Source organism: Aulonocara stuartgranti (genome assembly GCF_965226115.1).
Source record: "Aulonocara stuartgranti genome assembly, chromosome: 3".
NCBI classification, from domain to species: domain Eukaryota; kingdom Metazoa; phylum Chordata; class Actinopteri; order Cichliformes; family Cichlidae; genus Aulonocara; species Aulonocara stuartgranti.
Window position 1 is genome coordinate 24,425,418 of NC_138941.1, and position 16,821 is coordinate 24,442,238.

At 40.0% G+C, this 16,821-nt stretch overlaps 2 protein-coding genes across 5 annotated transcripts; both read right to left on the reverse strand.

The window, feature by feature from the left end:
* Positions 1–1,946: 1,946 nt before the first annotated feature.
* Positions 1,947–6,073, reverse strand: LOC309692575 (PC-esterase domain-containing protein 1A-like). 4 transcript variants are annotated; one of them, XM_082511222.1, is made up of 7 exons: positions 5,560–6,073; positions 5,204–5,285; positions 4,309–4,388; positions 3,847–4,079; positions 3,484–3,634; positions 2,604–2,892; positions 1,947–2,493 (listed from the first exon to the last, which is right to left on the reverse strand). In XM_082511222.1, exons 1-7 carry the CDS (start codon positions 5,560–5,562, stop codon positions 2,357–2,359), a joined length of 975 nt encoding a protein of 324 aa, XP_082367348.1. In that variant the 5' UTR covers positions 5,563–6,073; the 3' UTR covers positions 1,947–2,356. The 4 variants fall into 4 exon arrangements, with proteins under 4 accessions (XP_082367348.1, XP_082367351.1, XP_082367350.1 ...); XM_082511225.1 differs by having other exon boundaries at positions 2,604–2,697; positions 5,560–6,069; XM_082511224.1 differs by lacking the exon at positions 5,560–6,073 and adding an exon at positions 4,868–4,896 and having other exon boundaries at positions 5,172–5,244.
* Positions 6,074–9,527: 3,454 nt separating this feature from the next.
* On the reverse strand, positions 9,528–16,351 carry LOC309692442 (uncharacterized protein). Its single transcript, XM_082510933.1, has 2 exons — positions 11,170–16,351; positions 9,528–11,010 (listed from the first exon to the last, which is right to left on the reverse strand). The coding sequence occupies exon 1, from the start codon at positions 15,503–15,505 to the stop codon at positions 11,489–11,491; it is 4,017 nt and encodes a 1,338-aa protein (XP_082367059.1). The 5' UTR covers positions 15,506–16,351; the 3' UTR covers positions 9,528–11,010; positions 11,170–11,488.
* Positions 16,352–16,821: the final 470 nt, after the last annotated feature.

The following is a 16,821-nucleotide window of genomic DNA, read 5'->3' on the forward strand; positions in this document are numbered from 1 at the left end:
AGAAATCAGTGTTCTACAGGTTATGCACATCCAATACTCAGAATCCATCATCATTCCTAGCATTAAAAGTGTAAGAGGTTAGAACTTTTCTAGTGACAGAGTCAGAGTTGGAAATTTTCTTTAAATTTGTCAGTAGAGTTTCACTTTAGTCATGTGTATGGTAGAGCTAGTCTATAGAGCTTCATCAGGACAGAGTAGATTTCACGGTTCTACAATTCTCATGTCAGAAGAAGCTTTTATGTTGTTCTTTGATGGTCAGTGTACGTTCACAATTATTTTAATTTTGTTGACACAGACAAAAGCAGAAATTTTCTCAATGTATATTTTGCAAAAATGGAAGTTTTTTTCTTCCAATTTTTGTTTTTTGATTAATTCAAGCCATCAAACCCAGCAAGATTTAGATAGTTTGTGTGTAGCTGACTGACAATAATGAATCCATTTAGAAAATAATTGTACTTTTTAATAGTGAGAACGTAGTGATGGATGTTTACTGATTAGTGGATGACTGGAATGTATAGTGTATGATTGTAATTTACAAAATATAACCAGAGGTGATGTGATGCTTGTGTGATTTTTTTTTAACAGGACCCTACAGTAGGATGAGTACCCTAAGTTCACCAACCTTTTGATGGCTAGGTGTGCAGTTCCTGCTTTAAATGCATTCACTTTTTACATTCAGAAATTTAAATCAAGAGGCAAGAAATGTTTGCAGACACTTATGAACTTAAATCAATAAGTGTATTGATGTATGCTCAATCATCCAGGTAAGGAAATCTTAAAAAGTTGATTCTGTTCATCAAGTCTTATCTTTTTTTAGTGGGAGAAACATTTTGTCACTCATCCAAAAAAGGTACATAAGATGAATAGAATAAACTTTTGCCGGTTAGAATAATAGTGTCACTGCCCTCTGCTAAGACTGGAGATAATATAAGAAATGAGAGAATTGACAGCTATTGTGTTATTTCGCCCTGTCATCGTTCTTTTAACTCTAAGTATCATAAAGTAATGTGGTGACATGTGGAAGGATGTGTTTCCAGACAGCATTTTAGGCACGAGTTAGGCTGTAGGTTGCAGGCACTGATCTCACATTGTGTAAGTGTAGCTGGTTCTAATAGTCTGAGCTGCTTGAAGCTTTATTCGTGAAGAGCACATTAACTTACAAAAACCGTTGCTAGCTAGTTCAGCTGGGTAATATTTTCTTAGAACAGCGGGGCTACATGCGGTGATGCTAGAATTAGCCATGGTATCAAACTACCTTCAACAGGTGGTCAAGCTGAGTCCACAGGCGCACTACGTTTCCCCGGAGAGCTCCTTCATTCTTCATATATCCGTGTCGGGCAAGAGTGTAAAGCCCGCGGCTGCATGGCCTTTGTTCAAGCACTCAATCATGCGCGTGAAGGAAACGCGGGGAGCGAAAGAGGGAAAAGAGAGTGAGAGAGTGTGTCATGGGTAGAGAGGACGACCGGGAGCAGCGTTCTAACGGGCTACAGGCTATGCAGTGTGCAGTACTGTTATTAAAGCCTCATCTCTTCAGTACTCTCCGGTGCCTCGGCTGATTTCTGTCTGCCTCACTACTCCACAAAAGTGAAGGGAGTTAACCCCGAAGGAGGACAAACTTCGGCCCTGGAGGAAGCATCTCCCCTCGTGTCTCCCGACCACGGTCAGGGGACTGACGGCGAGGAATGGTTAACACTGGGTTTACGCTGTAGGTCAATGAAGGACTGGTTAGGCAAGTTTTCATGAACTGTTGATCAGATTTCAAGAAACAAACAGTGTATTCAGATCAATCTAAATCTCTGTTGCAGACTAAAACTGCAATTGAATTCTAAACCCATATCAGTGGAGTATTTGCTTTTTCTTTTAGGCATAAAAAACATCCACGACCAAAGCAAGAAAATGTATATAAAAACCTGCTTTTGAAAAATACAGTAAATACAGCAAAGAGCTCCTCTTGTTTGTGTTTTTATTTTGAAAAGGCTGTTACATTCCATCTCTGCACAAAAATGCTTTCAGTTTCCAAACTAAAGCGCCCTACAGCGGAATTGAAACATACAGAGCTGCTCCCTGTCGAACTTCAGGCAAAAGTAAAACGAAAACTTTAGATTTCAACAAGCATTTGGTATCAACTCTCGCTTCTGAACTACATGGAGACACACCCTGAAAGCAGAATTAGGGGTATCACCGCACACACTGGAGTGTAAACAAGTGGAAATCCTCAACTTGCCCCTTAAAAAATTACAATGACTAAAATTTAGGAATACGCGAGATCGGGCACACTCGGAAAGCGTCAACTTTGCACTTTGGGAAACACGATATCTGATCTTCTTTCGAAATTGGTCCCCGAAAAATCAATTATTCAAATTAAAGTATTTCTAAATATATTTATCCGTTCAGGTAGTACCGTGATGAAGAAGGTGGTGGAACTGGAGCAGGATGAATAGGATGAATAGGCACTGTTATAGGTTGGCTGTTCCTCAGCAACCTCCGTGTGATCTACACCCAAAAAAGGGGAGAAAAAAGGTGAAGTTCAAACCCTGCAGAAAGCTTAGACACCAACAAACCACATTTTATCCTAGAAGTGCAAAATATTTTCCTGCATGTACGTGCGACTCCTGACTTCCTTTCACCATAGACAGTCACAGGACAGGGCAATATCACAGGACAGGGCAATATCACACCCCAGGCCTCTGCAGCGTGCTGTAACAGAAGAGAAGTTATCTTGCGATGAGCAACTGCGTTCCAGTGGACTCTGTCCTTCATTCGATGGTGCAGTGAGAATCTGAACTGGAAATGGAGGTCCAACACATCCATCCCATAGACATCGGCCAGAGTTCCACTGTAGAAGTTGGCTTCAATCACATCGTAGCGCAACTGGGGTGCCTTGTGCTCAATCTGAGGCAAATAAGGGGCTTTAAGGCTCAAAACAGAAGATGGTAAAATAAAAAAAATTAAATAATTTTTAAATAATTTAATAATTTAATAATTTTTTAAATACTTAATTTATAAAGTAAGTATTTAAAAAAAACTCAAAAAAAACTACAGATCGCACCATAATATATTTATTAAAATTTATAAAAGAAATTTAGGCATCCCCACTTTGACACAGTAGCATCTGCTGTAATAGTTACACCTCTGATGAAGTCTCAAAAGCTTTATTTTGATACCAAGATTGCAATTACAACTCTGAATAAACAAAGAAATACTGACATATCCAATATACTATTAATTTTGGGCATGTCATTTCAAATAGAAATGACCCTTGGGGTTTCAGATGTTAATGCTATTCGATTTCTGCTGTTACTCAGCCTCTAAAAGCACTTGGCTGAGAGGACAGTGGCATCACATTATCCACTACAGGCACATGGCTTATGCAAATTTTTTAGATCAGCTTTCCCCAGATGACAAGAGACTTTTGACATGCAATGTGTTTAACACGATCAGATTAGTGTTAAATCATAATATAAATGGGACTTGCTAACGGACCTCAGGCACCAGGAAACCGCCTTTGATCCTCTCTCCTAAGGGCATGGTGAGGTTCCACACAACCAGCGTTTCCTCTGGCAGAGCCTCACGCAGCTCGTCGAAGAACCTATGAAGGTTCTCCTTGTAGTCATCAACCCAGCTGCAACTGTATCTAGAACACCCAGTGCAGACATAAACAGGAAGAACAAAAATCACTACAGTGGGAGGAATTCAATTGGGAAAACAAAACGTTGTGCTATGATTCTTCTGAACTGATAGATGCACACAAAAAAACTCCATCACTCTCACTTCTGACTCATCTCACATTATCTCTTTAATGAAATCAAATCAACAGCCTTATTAATAGTTACGCAATATACTCACCTTGAAATATCCCAAACACAGGAGTTAACAAAAACCACATCTGGTTTCAAACCATGGCGGAAGTCCTCCAGGATGCTCTTCATGTAGCGAGAATAGATACGCGTCACTAAGTAAAAACGGACCAGATGGTGGGCGGACTGAAACTGTCGAACTTCCTTGTACTCTGTGCCGTTGTGCATTTGACCCAGACAGCCCCCTTCCACCAGGCAGTCCTGTTCGAAGCTCATCTCACCCTAAAGAAGAAGTGTGAGGACAACACAAACGAGGAGGTGAACAGATATAAAGCACGTCATTCAAATACACCCATTTTTTTACATTACAATTTAAATGACACCAGTGGCATGATTACAAACTTTATATTGCATAAGTTAGCTGAGGTTTTAACTGGTAGCATGCACATGGTTATACACCCTGCACGCTTTTTTGTATCAGTGTATAAAACTGGTAAATTTTAGCCCTTGCCTTGCTCCGCAGTTGTCTCAAGGAAAGATATTTCTCTTTTTGTACCAGCAGAACAAGATCCTTGTACACTGCCCGCTGAACTGAGGAAGAAATAAAATGATAGATTAGAAGTAGTCCCCATAGATTAGTACATTACATTATACAGATTCGATAGTAGTCCTTTCATTGGGCACACCTTTCCAAGTGCACTTTAATATTTAATTCATCACTTAGCAGAAAATGGGCTGGTTTTAGCATTTTAGAAATTGCTGATAAACTGAACTTGATTACTACCATCTATTTGAGCCAGAGAATGGTTTAGAAAGGGAAAAATATATACAAGACTTCTGGATAAAAATGTCTTGATGACAGCAGTTGACACTGGGGCAGAGGATACATTGAATAAGGTCAGAATTTAGGGCTTAGAACATTGAGTTTTCATAGGGTTAACAACATGAAAACATGGATCCATCCTGGATTGGGTGAACAATTTAACCTGGTTGTGGCAAAACACTCATCTGGGGTAATTTTAGTGCTGCCCCATTAAATTACACATATTTGCAAATACACTGCAACATACCTGAGTGTAGTTACTGACCATGTTCATCCCTATGATCACAGTGAACAGATATGGTTACCACACTCTTGTATAATAAAGATGCCACACACAAATCTGCGTGTCTGATGCCATTATTTGAACTTGAACAAATGTCATGAAGAACTAGCCTATGTTATTTATGAAGGTAAACGGGTATCAATTCCAGCACAACCAAACTGAACCTAATGAAGTGGATGTGAACGGTACATACAGTTTATTCACAAAACAGTCAACGTTGGGCAAACAAGAACACCTTAAGTATAAATGCACAAGATAATGTAAATACCGATTCATTAATTTTGTCAGCCAGCTACTCACTGGAGTCTCCCAACACCACGATGAACTTGTTATGGAGCAGCTGGCTGGCCTGCAGGTGGCTCACACTCTTCATGATCTCCCGCTGTTAAATTACAAAGTCAAACACTGTTGCGTCTTTCTATGGGCTCAAATTGCGGTCATAAATACTTTCCACTAAAAATGCCTAAATGTGTAAACTCAAAGGTGAGGTAGTTTTTCCAGATGAGATATTGACCGGACATCAGAGTTTCTCTACCATACTTCCAAGCTTCTCGCAATAACATTAGCTTACTAATGACCAACAGTGGTTAAAAAATAAATAAAATAGCTGGCTATTTTTCTGTTGGCTTAAAATCACTTATGTAATAAACACTTACCATTTTTGAGTTTAGATGCAAACTGTACCACTAATTCCAGCCCCTTGTAAATGCTATATGTGTTGGTGTTCAGTGTTATTTTTCAACCAGCTTAGCTAGCGTTTAGCTAGCGTTAGCCAAATTTCCTCTGAAGTGGCTCTTGCGCCACTAAGTTTTTAGTTTCAAGACCCGAAGTTGCGACAGCCTCCTCAACCACTTAGTGTTTTAAAAGTTTAAAGTTGGTGTGAATTTAAAAAAAAAATATTACAAATATTTCACTCCGGAGTTTCAAGCACACCCCCAAACTGCAGGTGTCGCCAATTAAATGGTGCTTTTAACGACTGTGCACTACCTTAATGGGTCGACACTAATTTTAAAATAAAAAAGAAATTACTTAATAAATTTTTAAAAAAATTAATTTAATATTAGAGAGATATTAGATGCTTTTAAAAAAAAGATTTTTAAAAATTAACAATATGAATTGTTTTTTTTTTTTTGTTTTTTTTTAAATATACGTGCACATGTGGAATTACAACCACGCCTCTTCTTGTGCCTGTTAAGCCATTTCCTACTTCAAAAACAATGCCTTTACTGTGATAACACTAGCTGGCCCAAGGTTTTATGTGAGTGAAGTTGCCCCCCCCCCCCCCCCCCCCCACCTTCTTCAAATCCAACAAAAGTGGTATCAAACGTTTGTGCTACATTTGTGCTGGTTTGTGCTGCAGAAATTTTTGTTTGTGCCGCTATTATTTTAAAGATATTAACAAAAATTTCTAGAGGTCAACCAGCCCCCCCATATTAATGGAATCAAACAAAATTGATGTCAAACGTTTGTGCTGGTTTGTGCTGCAAAAATGCTTGTTTGTGCTGCTAACATTTTAAAATTTTTAATAAAATAACGTCTTGATGCGTGCTTAATCATCCAGGTAAGTAAATCCCAAAAGGTTGATTCTGTTCATCTGGACATTTTCAGTTGGAGAAACGTTTCGTCACTCATCCAAGTGACGAAATACTGCGTTTTAACAACAACTACTGAGATTTGCTTGAAATACTATGATTTAGAAGAAATACAATGACTCCATACAAATACGATGCTTTGGCACAAATACTATGATTTGGCACAAGTACTATCATTTAGTACAAATACTATGATTGGGCAGAAGTACTATGTTTCAGTACAAATACTATGATTTGGCAGGAATACTCTGGTTTAGCAGAAATACTCTGATTTAGCAGCAGTACTATCTTTTGGTAGAAATTCCTGCTAAAAGGTACTATTTCTGCCCCAAAACCATGATTTTGCACAAATACCATGATTTTTGCAAAAATACTATGATTTAGCAGAAATACTATGATTTAGCAGAAGTACTAAGATGTAGTAGAAGTACTTTGCTTTAGCAGAAATACTATGATTGAGGAGTAATACTTAAACATAGGAGAAATATTGATACACAGACACACATACACAGACAGTAAAGGGAACAGGAGCTGTTGAGAGTCTGGGCTTGGTATATGTAGGTCAGTTAAATTAGCTGCACCTGCTGTAGTCAGCCCTTACACACACAGACACAGAGAGAGGTGTGTTTTCTTCAGTGTATTTCTGACATTCAGGATTCCCCTCGAACAAATGGCCATAATTTCCTAACCGTAGAGACTAGAACGTTCATTCAGACATCGTTTTGTTCAGAAGAGATGGGGGAAATCTTCAGGTCTTCATAATTCAGAGATAAAATATAAATTATTAAAGATATATGACTTGTAATACACTGTAACTGAGTAGAGGCGAAGCAAAAACTGCCTTGACTTGCCCTCAAACAACCTTTGGTAACTCTAAATCTATATGGAGCATCAAAATCGTTCTTTCACCGTAAGAAACAGCAGGCTTTGGTGAACAGTCATGGAAATTTTCAGGGCTCTGTGGAAATCCATCAAAAAGATATGATGAGAGAAAAAAGTCCCTCATTTCCAGAGTTTGAAATCTGAAGAAATCTGAGCGAGGGACAAATTTCCTACCCTCAAACAAGTCTAACTCATCTCAGAACGGTAATAGGTGAGAAAATAATTCTTGAATTGTGAGCATCAGGAGTGTCTGAAGATATATCGGGACAAGCCTCATGTCTTAATTTCGCTTCGTTAAGGAGATATGACAATTTGAAAATGCCTCTCATTAGAGAAATCCAGCGGTGATTTTGAATAAACTCTCCATTGACTTTCAATGGAGAGTTTTGAGACTTATTGTTGCTCTGAGGAGATTTGCAAAAAATCTGTAACTCCCACAACAATGATAGTGACATTTCCTGAAAGCCAGCAAAAATACCTACGTTTTGATGTATAATTTGTGGAAGTTGAGTGGAAATTGAGCGAGTAGCAAGAAGTTGTTTGGACATGAAGAGAAAATCTGCTGAAAAAAGCTGAAAAAGTTGTATGTATTTCTGCCATAGACTGTTAACAAGAATCTGAGGTCCATATTAGAAAAGCTGGTAAAATCATAAAACTTTTCAGAATTGTAATAAATTATCAATACGAATTACCGGTCTGTGATAGTGTATAAATTTGTAGTTAAAAAAAAAACATGTTGACCAAGGTGGAATCGAACCCAGGACCTTTGGTCTGAAGAGCCGTGTCATTATTAATCGCGCCACCTGAAAAGGGGGCGGGGCGCCTTAAAAAACAGGGTGATCAGCAGTCAGAATTTGATCGCGGTGAAAAACGCCGTTTTTTGGAGTTAGAAAAAGTCGTGTAACTCAAAAACTAGGTGGGATAGAAGCATAATTCTTGCACTGGGTGAATCAGCGGACTTTGGTGTACTTTGACTGCGATTTACATAGCTCTTTGTATCTCCGTCGCGGAGATATGACGAGAGAAGAAACGGCTTCATTTTCGGAATTTGAAAAATGAGAGGAGGACAGATTTCCACCCCTCAAACAAGTCTAACTCATCTCAGAACGGTAATAGGTGAGAAAATAATTCTTGAATTGTGAGCGTCAGGAGTGTCTGAAGACATACGGGGACAAGCCTCATGTCTTAACTTTGCTTCGTTAAGGAGATATGACGATTTGAAAATGCCTTCAGTTTCAGTATTTCAGCTCTGAGTTTTACAACCTCCCCATAGACTTTGAATGGGGAGTTTTTAGACCATGTGTCACTTCGAGGCAAATTGTGAAAAAACCGTAACTCTCACAATAATTATAGTGACACTGTCTTAAAGCTAGAGCTGGGCGATAGAACGATAACGATATGTATCGCGATATAACTTTTTCTCGATAGAAAAATTAAACTATCGCGATAGACCTCGCCGCTCTTGTCCTCTTAAAAAAAAAAAGAAAAAAAAAAAAAAAGAACAGCCAATCCAAATTACGTAGCGCAGAGCTGAACCAATCACAGCCGCAGCGTCACGTGACTTGTTACGTACAGCACAAGTGCCAAGCCGCACATGTGTATTTGTTTGGGAAGCAGCCAGCCACCGTACCGCCCGGGTAATGGAGGAAATGAGTGTGCCGACTAGAAAAATCAACCGAGCGTGACCGAAGGTTACTGAAGAGAAAACAGATGATGGTTCCAACACCTCAGAGATTGTCGAACGGAAGAGCCATAGAAGTTCCGTAGTGTGAAGGTATTTCGGCTATTTCAAGTCTGACAAAAACAGAGTAGCGTGCACTGTAAGTTGTGCCGAAAGCAAGTCTGGAAATACAATAAACTGGTGCATGCGCTACGTCCACACGTACCCGGGTATTTTTGAAAACGCAGATTTTTCTATGCGTTTGCACCTTTCGTCCACACGTAAACGGCGTTTTTGGTCACTGAAAACGAAGATTTTTGAAGACTCCGTTTTTGCATTTACGTGTGGATTAGAAAAACAGAGAAAACGCAGCGTCAAAGATGTACGCATTTTTTGACGTCACACTGTGCGCCACGTTATTGTTTCAGTGAAATGAATTTCTACAATACTGTTAATTCTATTCTCTGCAGTGTTTAAATGCTTACACACAGTTACTGTCCCTCCACACATACGACTCGGTTCTGCTTCTATGCCCCAGCTTTGTTTACTTTTTCCCACTGAGGCTTCTAGACTTCTGATTGGCCAACATTTCTGCACGGTTAGGAATCTAGCGCCACCTGCTGCTTTGGCATGTTCATAGCAGCGTTTTCCTTCATTTCTCCCTTTATGTGTGGACGGGATTATTTTTTAAAACGGAAACGGAAAATCTCCGTTTTCAAAAATACCCGTGTACGTGTGGACGTAGCCTCAGTCTCTGACTGGAAGCGCTAATTCGTCATTCGGCTTTTGTCAGACTAAAGTAACTGTTAAAACTGTTTGAAAAGCTAAGCTATACAACAAGGAGAGATTGAGAATTTCCTTTTAGTTCTCAGTTTATTTGATATTGACAAAAGTTAGTCAGTTTTGTCTGTTCTTCTGTAAAACAAACTAAGATTTATTTTTAGAATTAATATTTTGTTTCTAAGTGGAATTGACAATTTAGTCTGTTTCGTTTGTTCTATTTTGAAACTTAAATGCTTTAGCGGCTGCCTTTTGTGTAGTTTGCAATATTTGCCTTTATTTATCTGAAAAAGTCTCATGTTCCTTAAGTACATCTACCCTGTTGAACTTATTATGGGAAATAAATATTTAAATAAAAACAAGCTGCTGATTATTTCACATTTTACTTGTGAGCAACGGCACATTTAAATCTTACAAATATAGTTATTTGGCTTATATCATGATAGATATCGTTATCGCCTGAAATGAAAAAAACATATCGTGATATGAAAAAATCTTATATTGCCCAGCTCTACTTAAAGCCAGCAAAAATACCTACGTTTTGATGTATAATTTGTGGAAGTTGAGTGGAAATTGAGTGAGTAGCAAGGAGTTGTTCAGACATGAAGAGAAAATTCAGAACGGACGAGTGTGCACTGGGAGTTAATTGCATAGCAACCATAGCAACGCATGTATTTTCTGAAAAATCACAAAGTTGCAACTGAAAACTTAAAGAGTCATTACATGAAAACGGTAACAGATATGAAAAAGCTGAATCACACAGGAATAGCCCAATCATTTGAGAACATTTTAAAGTTTGAATGGAGTTTCTAGGTCAAAGTATGAGGCAGTAGTTAAGTTTCAAAGACAAGAAAGTTTTAGCAGAATTGTGGAAGTTTCCCATTCATTTCAATGGGACAAATTAAAGGAAAAAAGTGTAATATTTTAAATAGTATAATAGCAATAAACACCAAAAGATATAGCTGGAATTAGCAGAAAGAGCAGAACAGTTTAGAGTTTGAACGGAGAAAATCGGCTGAAAACTGAGGGAGTAGTTAAGTGCCGAAAAACGCGGAGCAACTATAAGAATAAAGTTTAAAGAGAAACAGGATCTCAATAGTGTGTGTAGCGAACCCCCCCGAATGAAGGATGACACTTTACTGATGACGTTTTGAAGGTTTAATGGCAGTAAACCATCAATCTCACCGTAAGAGCTGGGGATGTATACACAGAAACAGCGTGTAAGCAAAATAATCCACACTCTTACAATCGTAAACCTTATAACATGAAGTTCGTTTCAACGTAACATTTAATAAATGTAGCGACTGTCACAAAAACATCTAAACGTCTCCTTATTTACATCATAACCATACCTTGTGCCTCTATCAAGGGGGCTGCTAATGACAAAAGAAATCACCATAGGCTCCGTTAAGCCATCACTTTTCTAAACTCCCGCGACTGCTGCTGAAAACTGCGCCAAAAACTGTTTTACAGGAAATCGTCCCATCAAAATAAAAGCTTCTACACACGGACAGGAAGTTGGTAGTAGAAAACAGGAATGAGTGCCAAAATAAGGTGCAAAGAAAGGCATTCAGGGTTATTTACACTCCCACCAAAATTACGAATAATTGGTTTACATAAGAACCAAAATGAATAATTTTCCCAAACAAAATAACCCATGTAGGAGTTACCTTAGGAACTTTCTAACAACAATACAAGTTTTTGTACTGGACGCTCAACAACTGATAGTTTAGTAGAGCGTTGACCTTTATTATTGAGTCTCTTTTCTCCAAGTGAGATCTTTACCCTTCGCACAAGTCCATCTTTTCCACTGACAGTCTCTACAACTCTTGCAAGTCTCCATTCCCCTCTGGGTGCCAGTTCATCCATTTCCAACACAACATCACCTACTTTTAGATTCCTCTTTGGTGAGTGCCACTTTTGCCTTGAAATGATGTTGTGAATGTATTCTCGTCTCCAGCGGCTCCAGAACTGCTCTGCAAGGAACTGCACGCGGCGCCACCTCTTCTTGCTGTACAGGTCCTCATTTGAAAAGGCACCAGGTGGGGGCAACGGTGCATTGGATTTCATGTGCAGCAGATGATTGGGCGTGAGCGGTTCCAGGCTGTTGGGGCTATTCAAGTTATCTATAGTCAAGGGTCTGCTATTGACTATAGCCATGGCTTCGTAGAATAACGTCCGTAATGAAGCATCATTGAGTCTGTCGTGAGCCAGTGACAGAGTGGTATTCAGCACACTTCTGACAGTCTTTATCTGACGTTCCCACACTCCCCCTGCATGACTAGCATGGGGTGCGTTCATCACAAAGTCACATTGTTTTTCAGTCAAGTATGTATTTAGTCTCTGAGTGTCTAGCTCATTTAAAGCTGCTTTAAACTCATTCTGAGCACCAACAAAGTTCGTTCCCTGGTCACATTGGATGTGTCGAACTGCACCTCTGATTGAAATGAAACATCTTAATGCATTAATAAATGCATCAGTAGACAAGTCCTCTAAGAACTCAATGTGAATGGCACGAGAACAAAAGCAAGTAAGTAGGAGTCCATACCGTTTGTGTTGTTTTCTTCCCTCAGTTGTCACAAATGGACCAAAACAGTCCATGCCACAGTGTGTGAAGGGAGGAGAGGGCTCTAAGCGATGTGGAGGTAGGTCACTCATCCTCTGACCCTCTGGAGCTTTGCGGAGTCTGCGGCAGATCACACATTGTCGGATGAATGAGGCAACTGTTTTACTCATTCCAGGAATCCAGTAGCCACTGGATCTGATTTCATTTATGGTGAATCCCTTTCCTTGGTGTTTTACTTTGTCATGACAGTGAGATATTATGAGTTTGGCTGTACAATGTTCTTTTGGGATCACGATCGGGTGTTTGAAGGTGTCACTCGTTGCATGCTGGAGTCTCCCTCCCACCTTGAGGAGACCATCTGTATCCATGAAAATGTCCAGTTTAAACAGTTTGTTATGATGTGGGAGCTGTTCTCCTTTCTTCAGCTGTTTTATTTCCTGTTCATACGCTTGACTTTGTACACATCGAATGATCACAAGTTCAGCATTTTTCTGCTCACTCACTGTAGCTGATGCATTTGACTTGATGTGTCTAGCCCTTCTTATGAGACGTGCTACAGCTTTAATTGCTTTGGACCAGGAGGAGAACTTACTTAGACATTCAGCAAGACTTACAGTGTCTGTGACTTTAGTTAACATTGTCTGTACTTTTCTGACTTCTGGATCTCCTATGGTCAGATCCAGCTCAACAGGTTGTGCTGTGGGCAGTTCATTTTTCCACAAAAAGGAGGGGCCAGTGAACCAGATAGACTTATTTAACTCATTGACAGTTACACCTCTCGAAGCACCGTCAGCTGGATTCAGTTCTGATGGCACGTAAAACCACTGCTGAGGGCTTGTACTTTCCCTGATCCTCTGAACCCTGTTAGCTACAAAGGTGTGGAAACGACGTGCATCATTGTTTATGTAGCCCAGCACCACCTTTGAATCAGTCCAGAAGTACTCCTTTGCACCATAACACAGTTCTTCCCGTAACATGTTGCTGACTGAGATTGAAACTACAGCTGCTGTTAGTTCAAGTCTGGGGATTGTGGTCAGTTTAGTTGGAGAAACTCGAGCCTTTGCTATTACCAGAGAGCAGTGAACTTCACCTTTAGCGTTCTTTGCCCTCAGATAGCTACATTGTCCATAACCACTTGAGCTTGCATCTGAAAAGTGGTGCAACTCTATTTCTTTAGTTTCACCAAAGTTAGCAGGCAGGTAACAGCGAGGTATGTTTAGCTTGTCTAGATTTACAAAGTCACTTTGCCAACTCACCCACCTTGGCTTGAGTGCATTAGGTATGGGGTCGTCCCACCCGACACCATGCTGACACATTTCTTGCAAGATTTTCTTTCCATTCAGCACATATGGCGCTAAAAATCCAAGTGGGTCGTAGATTGACGCGACAGTGGATAGAATACCTCTGCGTGTGGCTGGCTGGACTTTCAGTGTGTTGTCAAATTTGAAACAGTCCTTTTCAATGCTCCACTGGATGCCTAGTGCTCTTTCTTGTGGCATGTCTTTGAATGTCAAGTCTCTTATGTTAATATTTACAGCACACTCTGATGCAGGTATACTTTGCAAAACAGTGTGATTGTTAGAAACAAACTTGTGGAGACGCAGGTTACCTTTGCGGCAGATTTCTCTGGCTTCTTGTGCCAACTGCATTGCTTCTTTCACTGTGTTTGTGCTCGTAACTCCATCGTCGACATAAAAGTCTTTCTCAATGAACTGTGAACCTGCTGGGTGCGAGTGGCAGTGCTCTTTGGCTAAGTACTTCAGTCCATAATTTGCACAGCCTGGAGATGATGACGCACCAAAAAGGTGTACCTTCATTCTGTATGTTTGAGGTTGTGTGCTTGTATCACCGTTTTTCCACCAGAGGAAACGTAGATAGTCCCGGTCCCTCTCACTGACGTGGAACTGGTGGAACATCTTTTCTATATCGCACATTAAGGCAATAGGATGTTGCCGGAATCTCAAGAGAATGCCAGTCAGATTGTTTATTAAGTCTGGCCCTTGGAGGAGATGATCATTGAGACTTGTTCCATTGTGTTTGGCTGAACAGTCAAATACGACACGCAGTTTTGTGGGCTTTTTGGGGTGGTAAATCCCATGATGGGGGATGTACCATTGTTCACCTTGTGTTCCTTCGTTGTGTACTTCTTCCACGTCTCCTCTTTCAATTATGTCATTCATGTATGCAACATAATCATTTTTGTAGTTCTCATCCTTGTTCAACCTTCTCCTTAAGTGTTCCAGTCTGATCTCTGCAAGCCTTTTGTTGTCTGGTAAGTTTGGCCTTTGCTTGAATGGAAGAGGCATCTCACAGTATCCTTGTTCATTTTTCTTTATCCCTTCCTTAAGTTTTTCCAGAAAAACGACATCCTCTTGTGAGACCGTTTTGTCACATGCCTTTGTGTCCTTGAAATCTGATTCAAGAACATTGATCATGTCCATTGGTGTTACAGCAGGCATTTCCTTTACCATGACCCTATGGCACAGACTTGTTTCAGTTTCATTTGACTCTGATGAGCCACCAACAATGCTCCACCCTAGGTCTGTCTGTATGGCAAATGGCTCATTGTCTTTTCCGAGTAGAACCTGTTTTGGAGCTAGAGTTCTGGGACAGTTAAATCCAATGAGTAGTCCAACATCACAACTCAGGAGAGGGGGTATCTGATCAGCGATCTCTGACAGATGGGGCCATTGCCTTGCAGTTTCATTTGTGGGTATGTTGTCATAGTTAAATGGGATGTAGTCCTTTGTGTAGGAGGGTGGAAGGTCGATGTGAACATCTGAATTATAACCTCTCACACGTAACCCTGCTACTCTCTGGCTTTTGACTGTCATGTGAACTCCCAGCATCGTGGTTAGTTTTAGCTTAACTGGATGGGATGCTGCTTGTAACTGGTTAGTTACCTCCTCACTGACAAATGTGTTGTCACTTTGTGTGTCTAATAAAGCGTACACAAGCTGCTCTTTAGATGGACTCTGAGTAGTGGAAACCCACACAGGAACAATCATGGAGGTACTACCTGATTGACCCACCTTAGTAACATTCAGAGCTGTGGCTGCCATGGTGTCATTTTCTGTGGTTGAAGCGACGTTTGTAGAGCTCTGAGGCCTTTCATTTGCCATGTGACTCTCATTGTGCAAACAGGTGGGGTGTCGTCCTTTGCAAGTGTCACATTTGTGGCGATGACGACAGTCTCTGGCATTGTGGCCCACCTTTAAGCACCCGTAGCACAGTTTATTTTCCTTCACAAATGTCCGTTTGTGGTCTAGTGACTTCTCTGAGAAGCTTGGGCACTTTGACAACTGATGACTTTCATCTTATGAAAGTCATCAGTTGCATCTTTGGTAGTTTTCTGCCAGTAAGCTGGAGTTCCTCTGAGTGGCTGCATAAATCTGATTGCATCTTTATTTCTTACCAGCTTCTCTACTTCTGTCTTACTTTGTAACATTCCTGATGTGATTTTGCGTCCATCTTTCGTCATAGTTTTACCTTTCCTTAGCTGTATTGTCATGCTGGAATTAGCCAAATGTATTTCAGTGACAAACTGTGAGAAAAACAGGTAATTTGTGTCTTTAGCAAATCTTGCATCAATGTTGAAAAGCCTTGACTTGAAGTAAGCACTCGGTGTGAGTTTAAGAAGTCTCTTTTCATCCAGTGTATTCTGACCAGTAGGAAACTGCACAGGAAATGCCATGGCTTCCAAATGAGGAGTTCTGAAGAAGCTAACAGGATTGTTTCTTTCTGCAGGAGCCACACAATATGTGTTATCAGTGAAACAGAGAATCTCTTCTGAAATGTCAACAGGCTGCAGACAACTTTCTAGAGCAAAACCTCCATTGTTCAAATCACTTTCTGGTTCCTCTGGATTGATTTCCTCTGGTTGTTCATCACAGGATTGCATATTAATAGCTTGTTCACTTTCAGACTCACTTTCGCACAAAAGGGCATCTTTTTCATAGTTGTCAATTTCCATTAGATCTGCTTCATCATAATCATCACTTCCCATGCTGGCTTCATCACTGCTGTCATCATCAGGTAGGTAACGTTGGATCACAAAGCAATGCTTTGTCCTGATGATATGAGGTTTTGTGCATTTGAAGGAGCTAAATGGAAAAATGAGAAAATAAAGTAAGTTTCAAAATTTCTTCAAAATTGATTTCTCACTAGTTAAAAACAGCAAAAAACTATACTGTTGAATTATTATCAGTAGTTTGTGAAAACATTGTATTGCAGTTTAAATCAATTGATTATCTTACCAGTGACTGCAGTAATGCTGACTCCACTGCTTCTGACGTTCTCAAACACAGAGTAGAGAGTGAATGTGTATTGAGTTCCAGCAGTGAGAGATGAGAGTGTTTGATTCAATGGTCCATTTCCAGCTGGTGCACTGATGCTTGTCTCTGTACCATTAAACTGGAGAACAAAGCTGACATTGTTG

What these genes read in the sequence shown, in the direction of transcription:
- LOC309692575 (XM_082511222.1), bottom strand. An exon ending in TGTGTTTGGGATATTTCAAG is followed by an intron (nt 3,635 to 3,846) that starts GTGAGTATATTG and finishes TGGGTGTTCTAG; the next exon opens with ATACAGTTGCAGCTGGGTTG. An exon ending in AAGGAAGTCAGGAGTCGCAC is followed by an intron (nt 2,494 to 2,603) that starts GTACATGCAGGA and finishes TTTTGGGTGTAG; the next exon opens with ATCACACGGAGGTTGCTGAG.
- LOC309692442 (XM_082510933.1), bottom strand. Translation starts at nt 15,505, where the DNA reads ATGGCAAATGAAAGGCCTCAGAGCTCTACAAACGTCGCTTCAACCACA.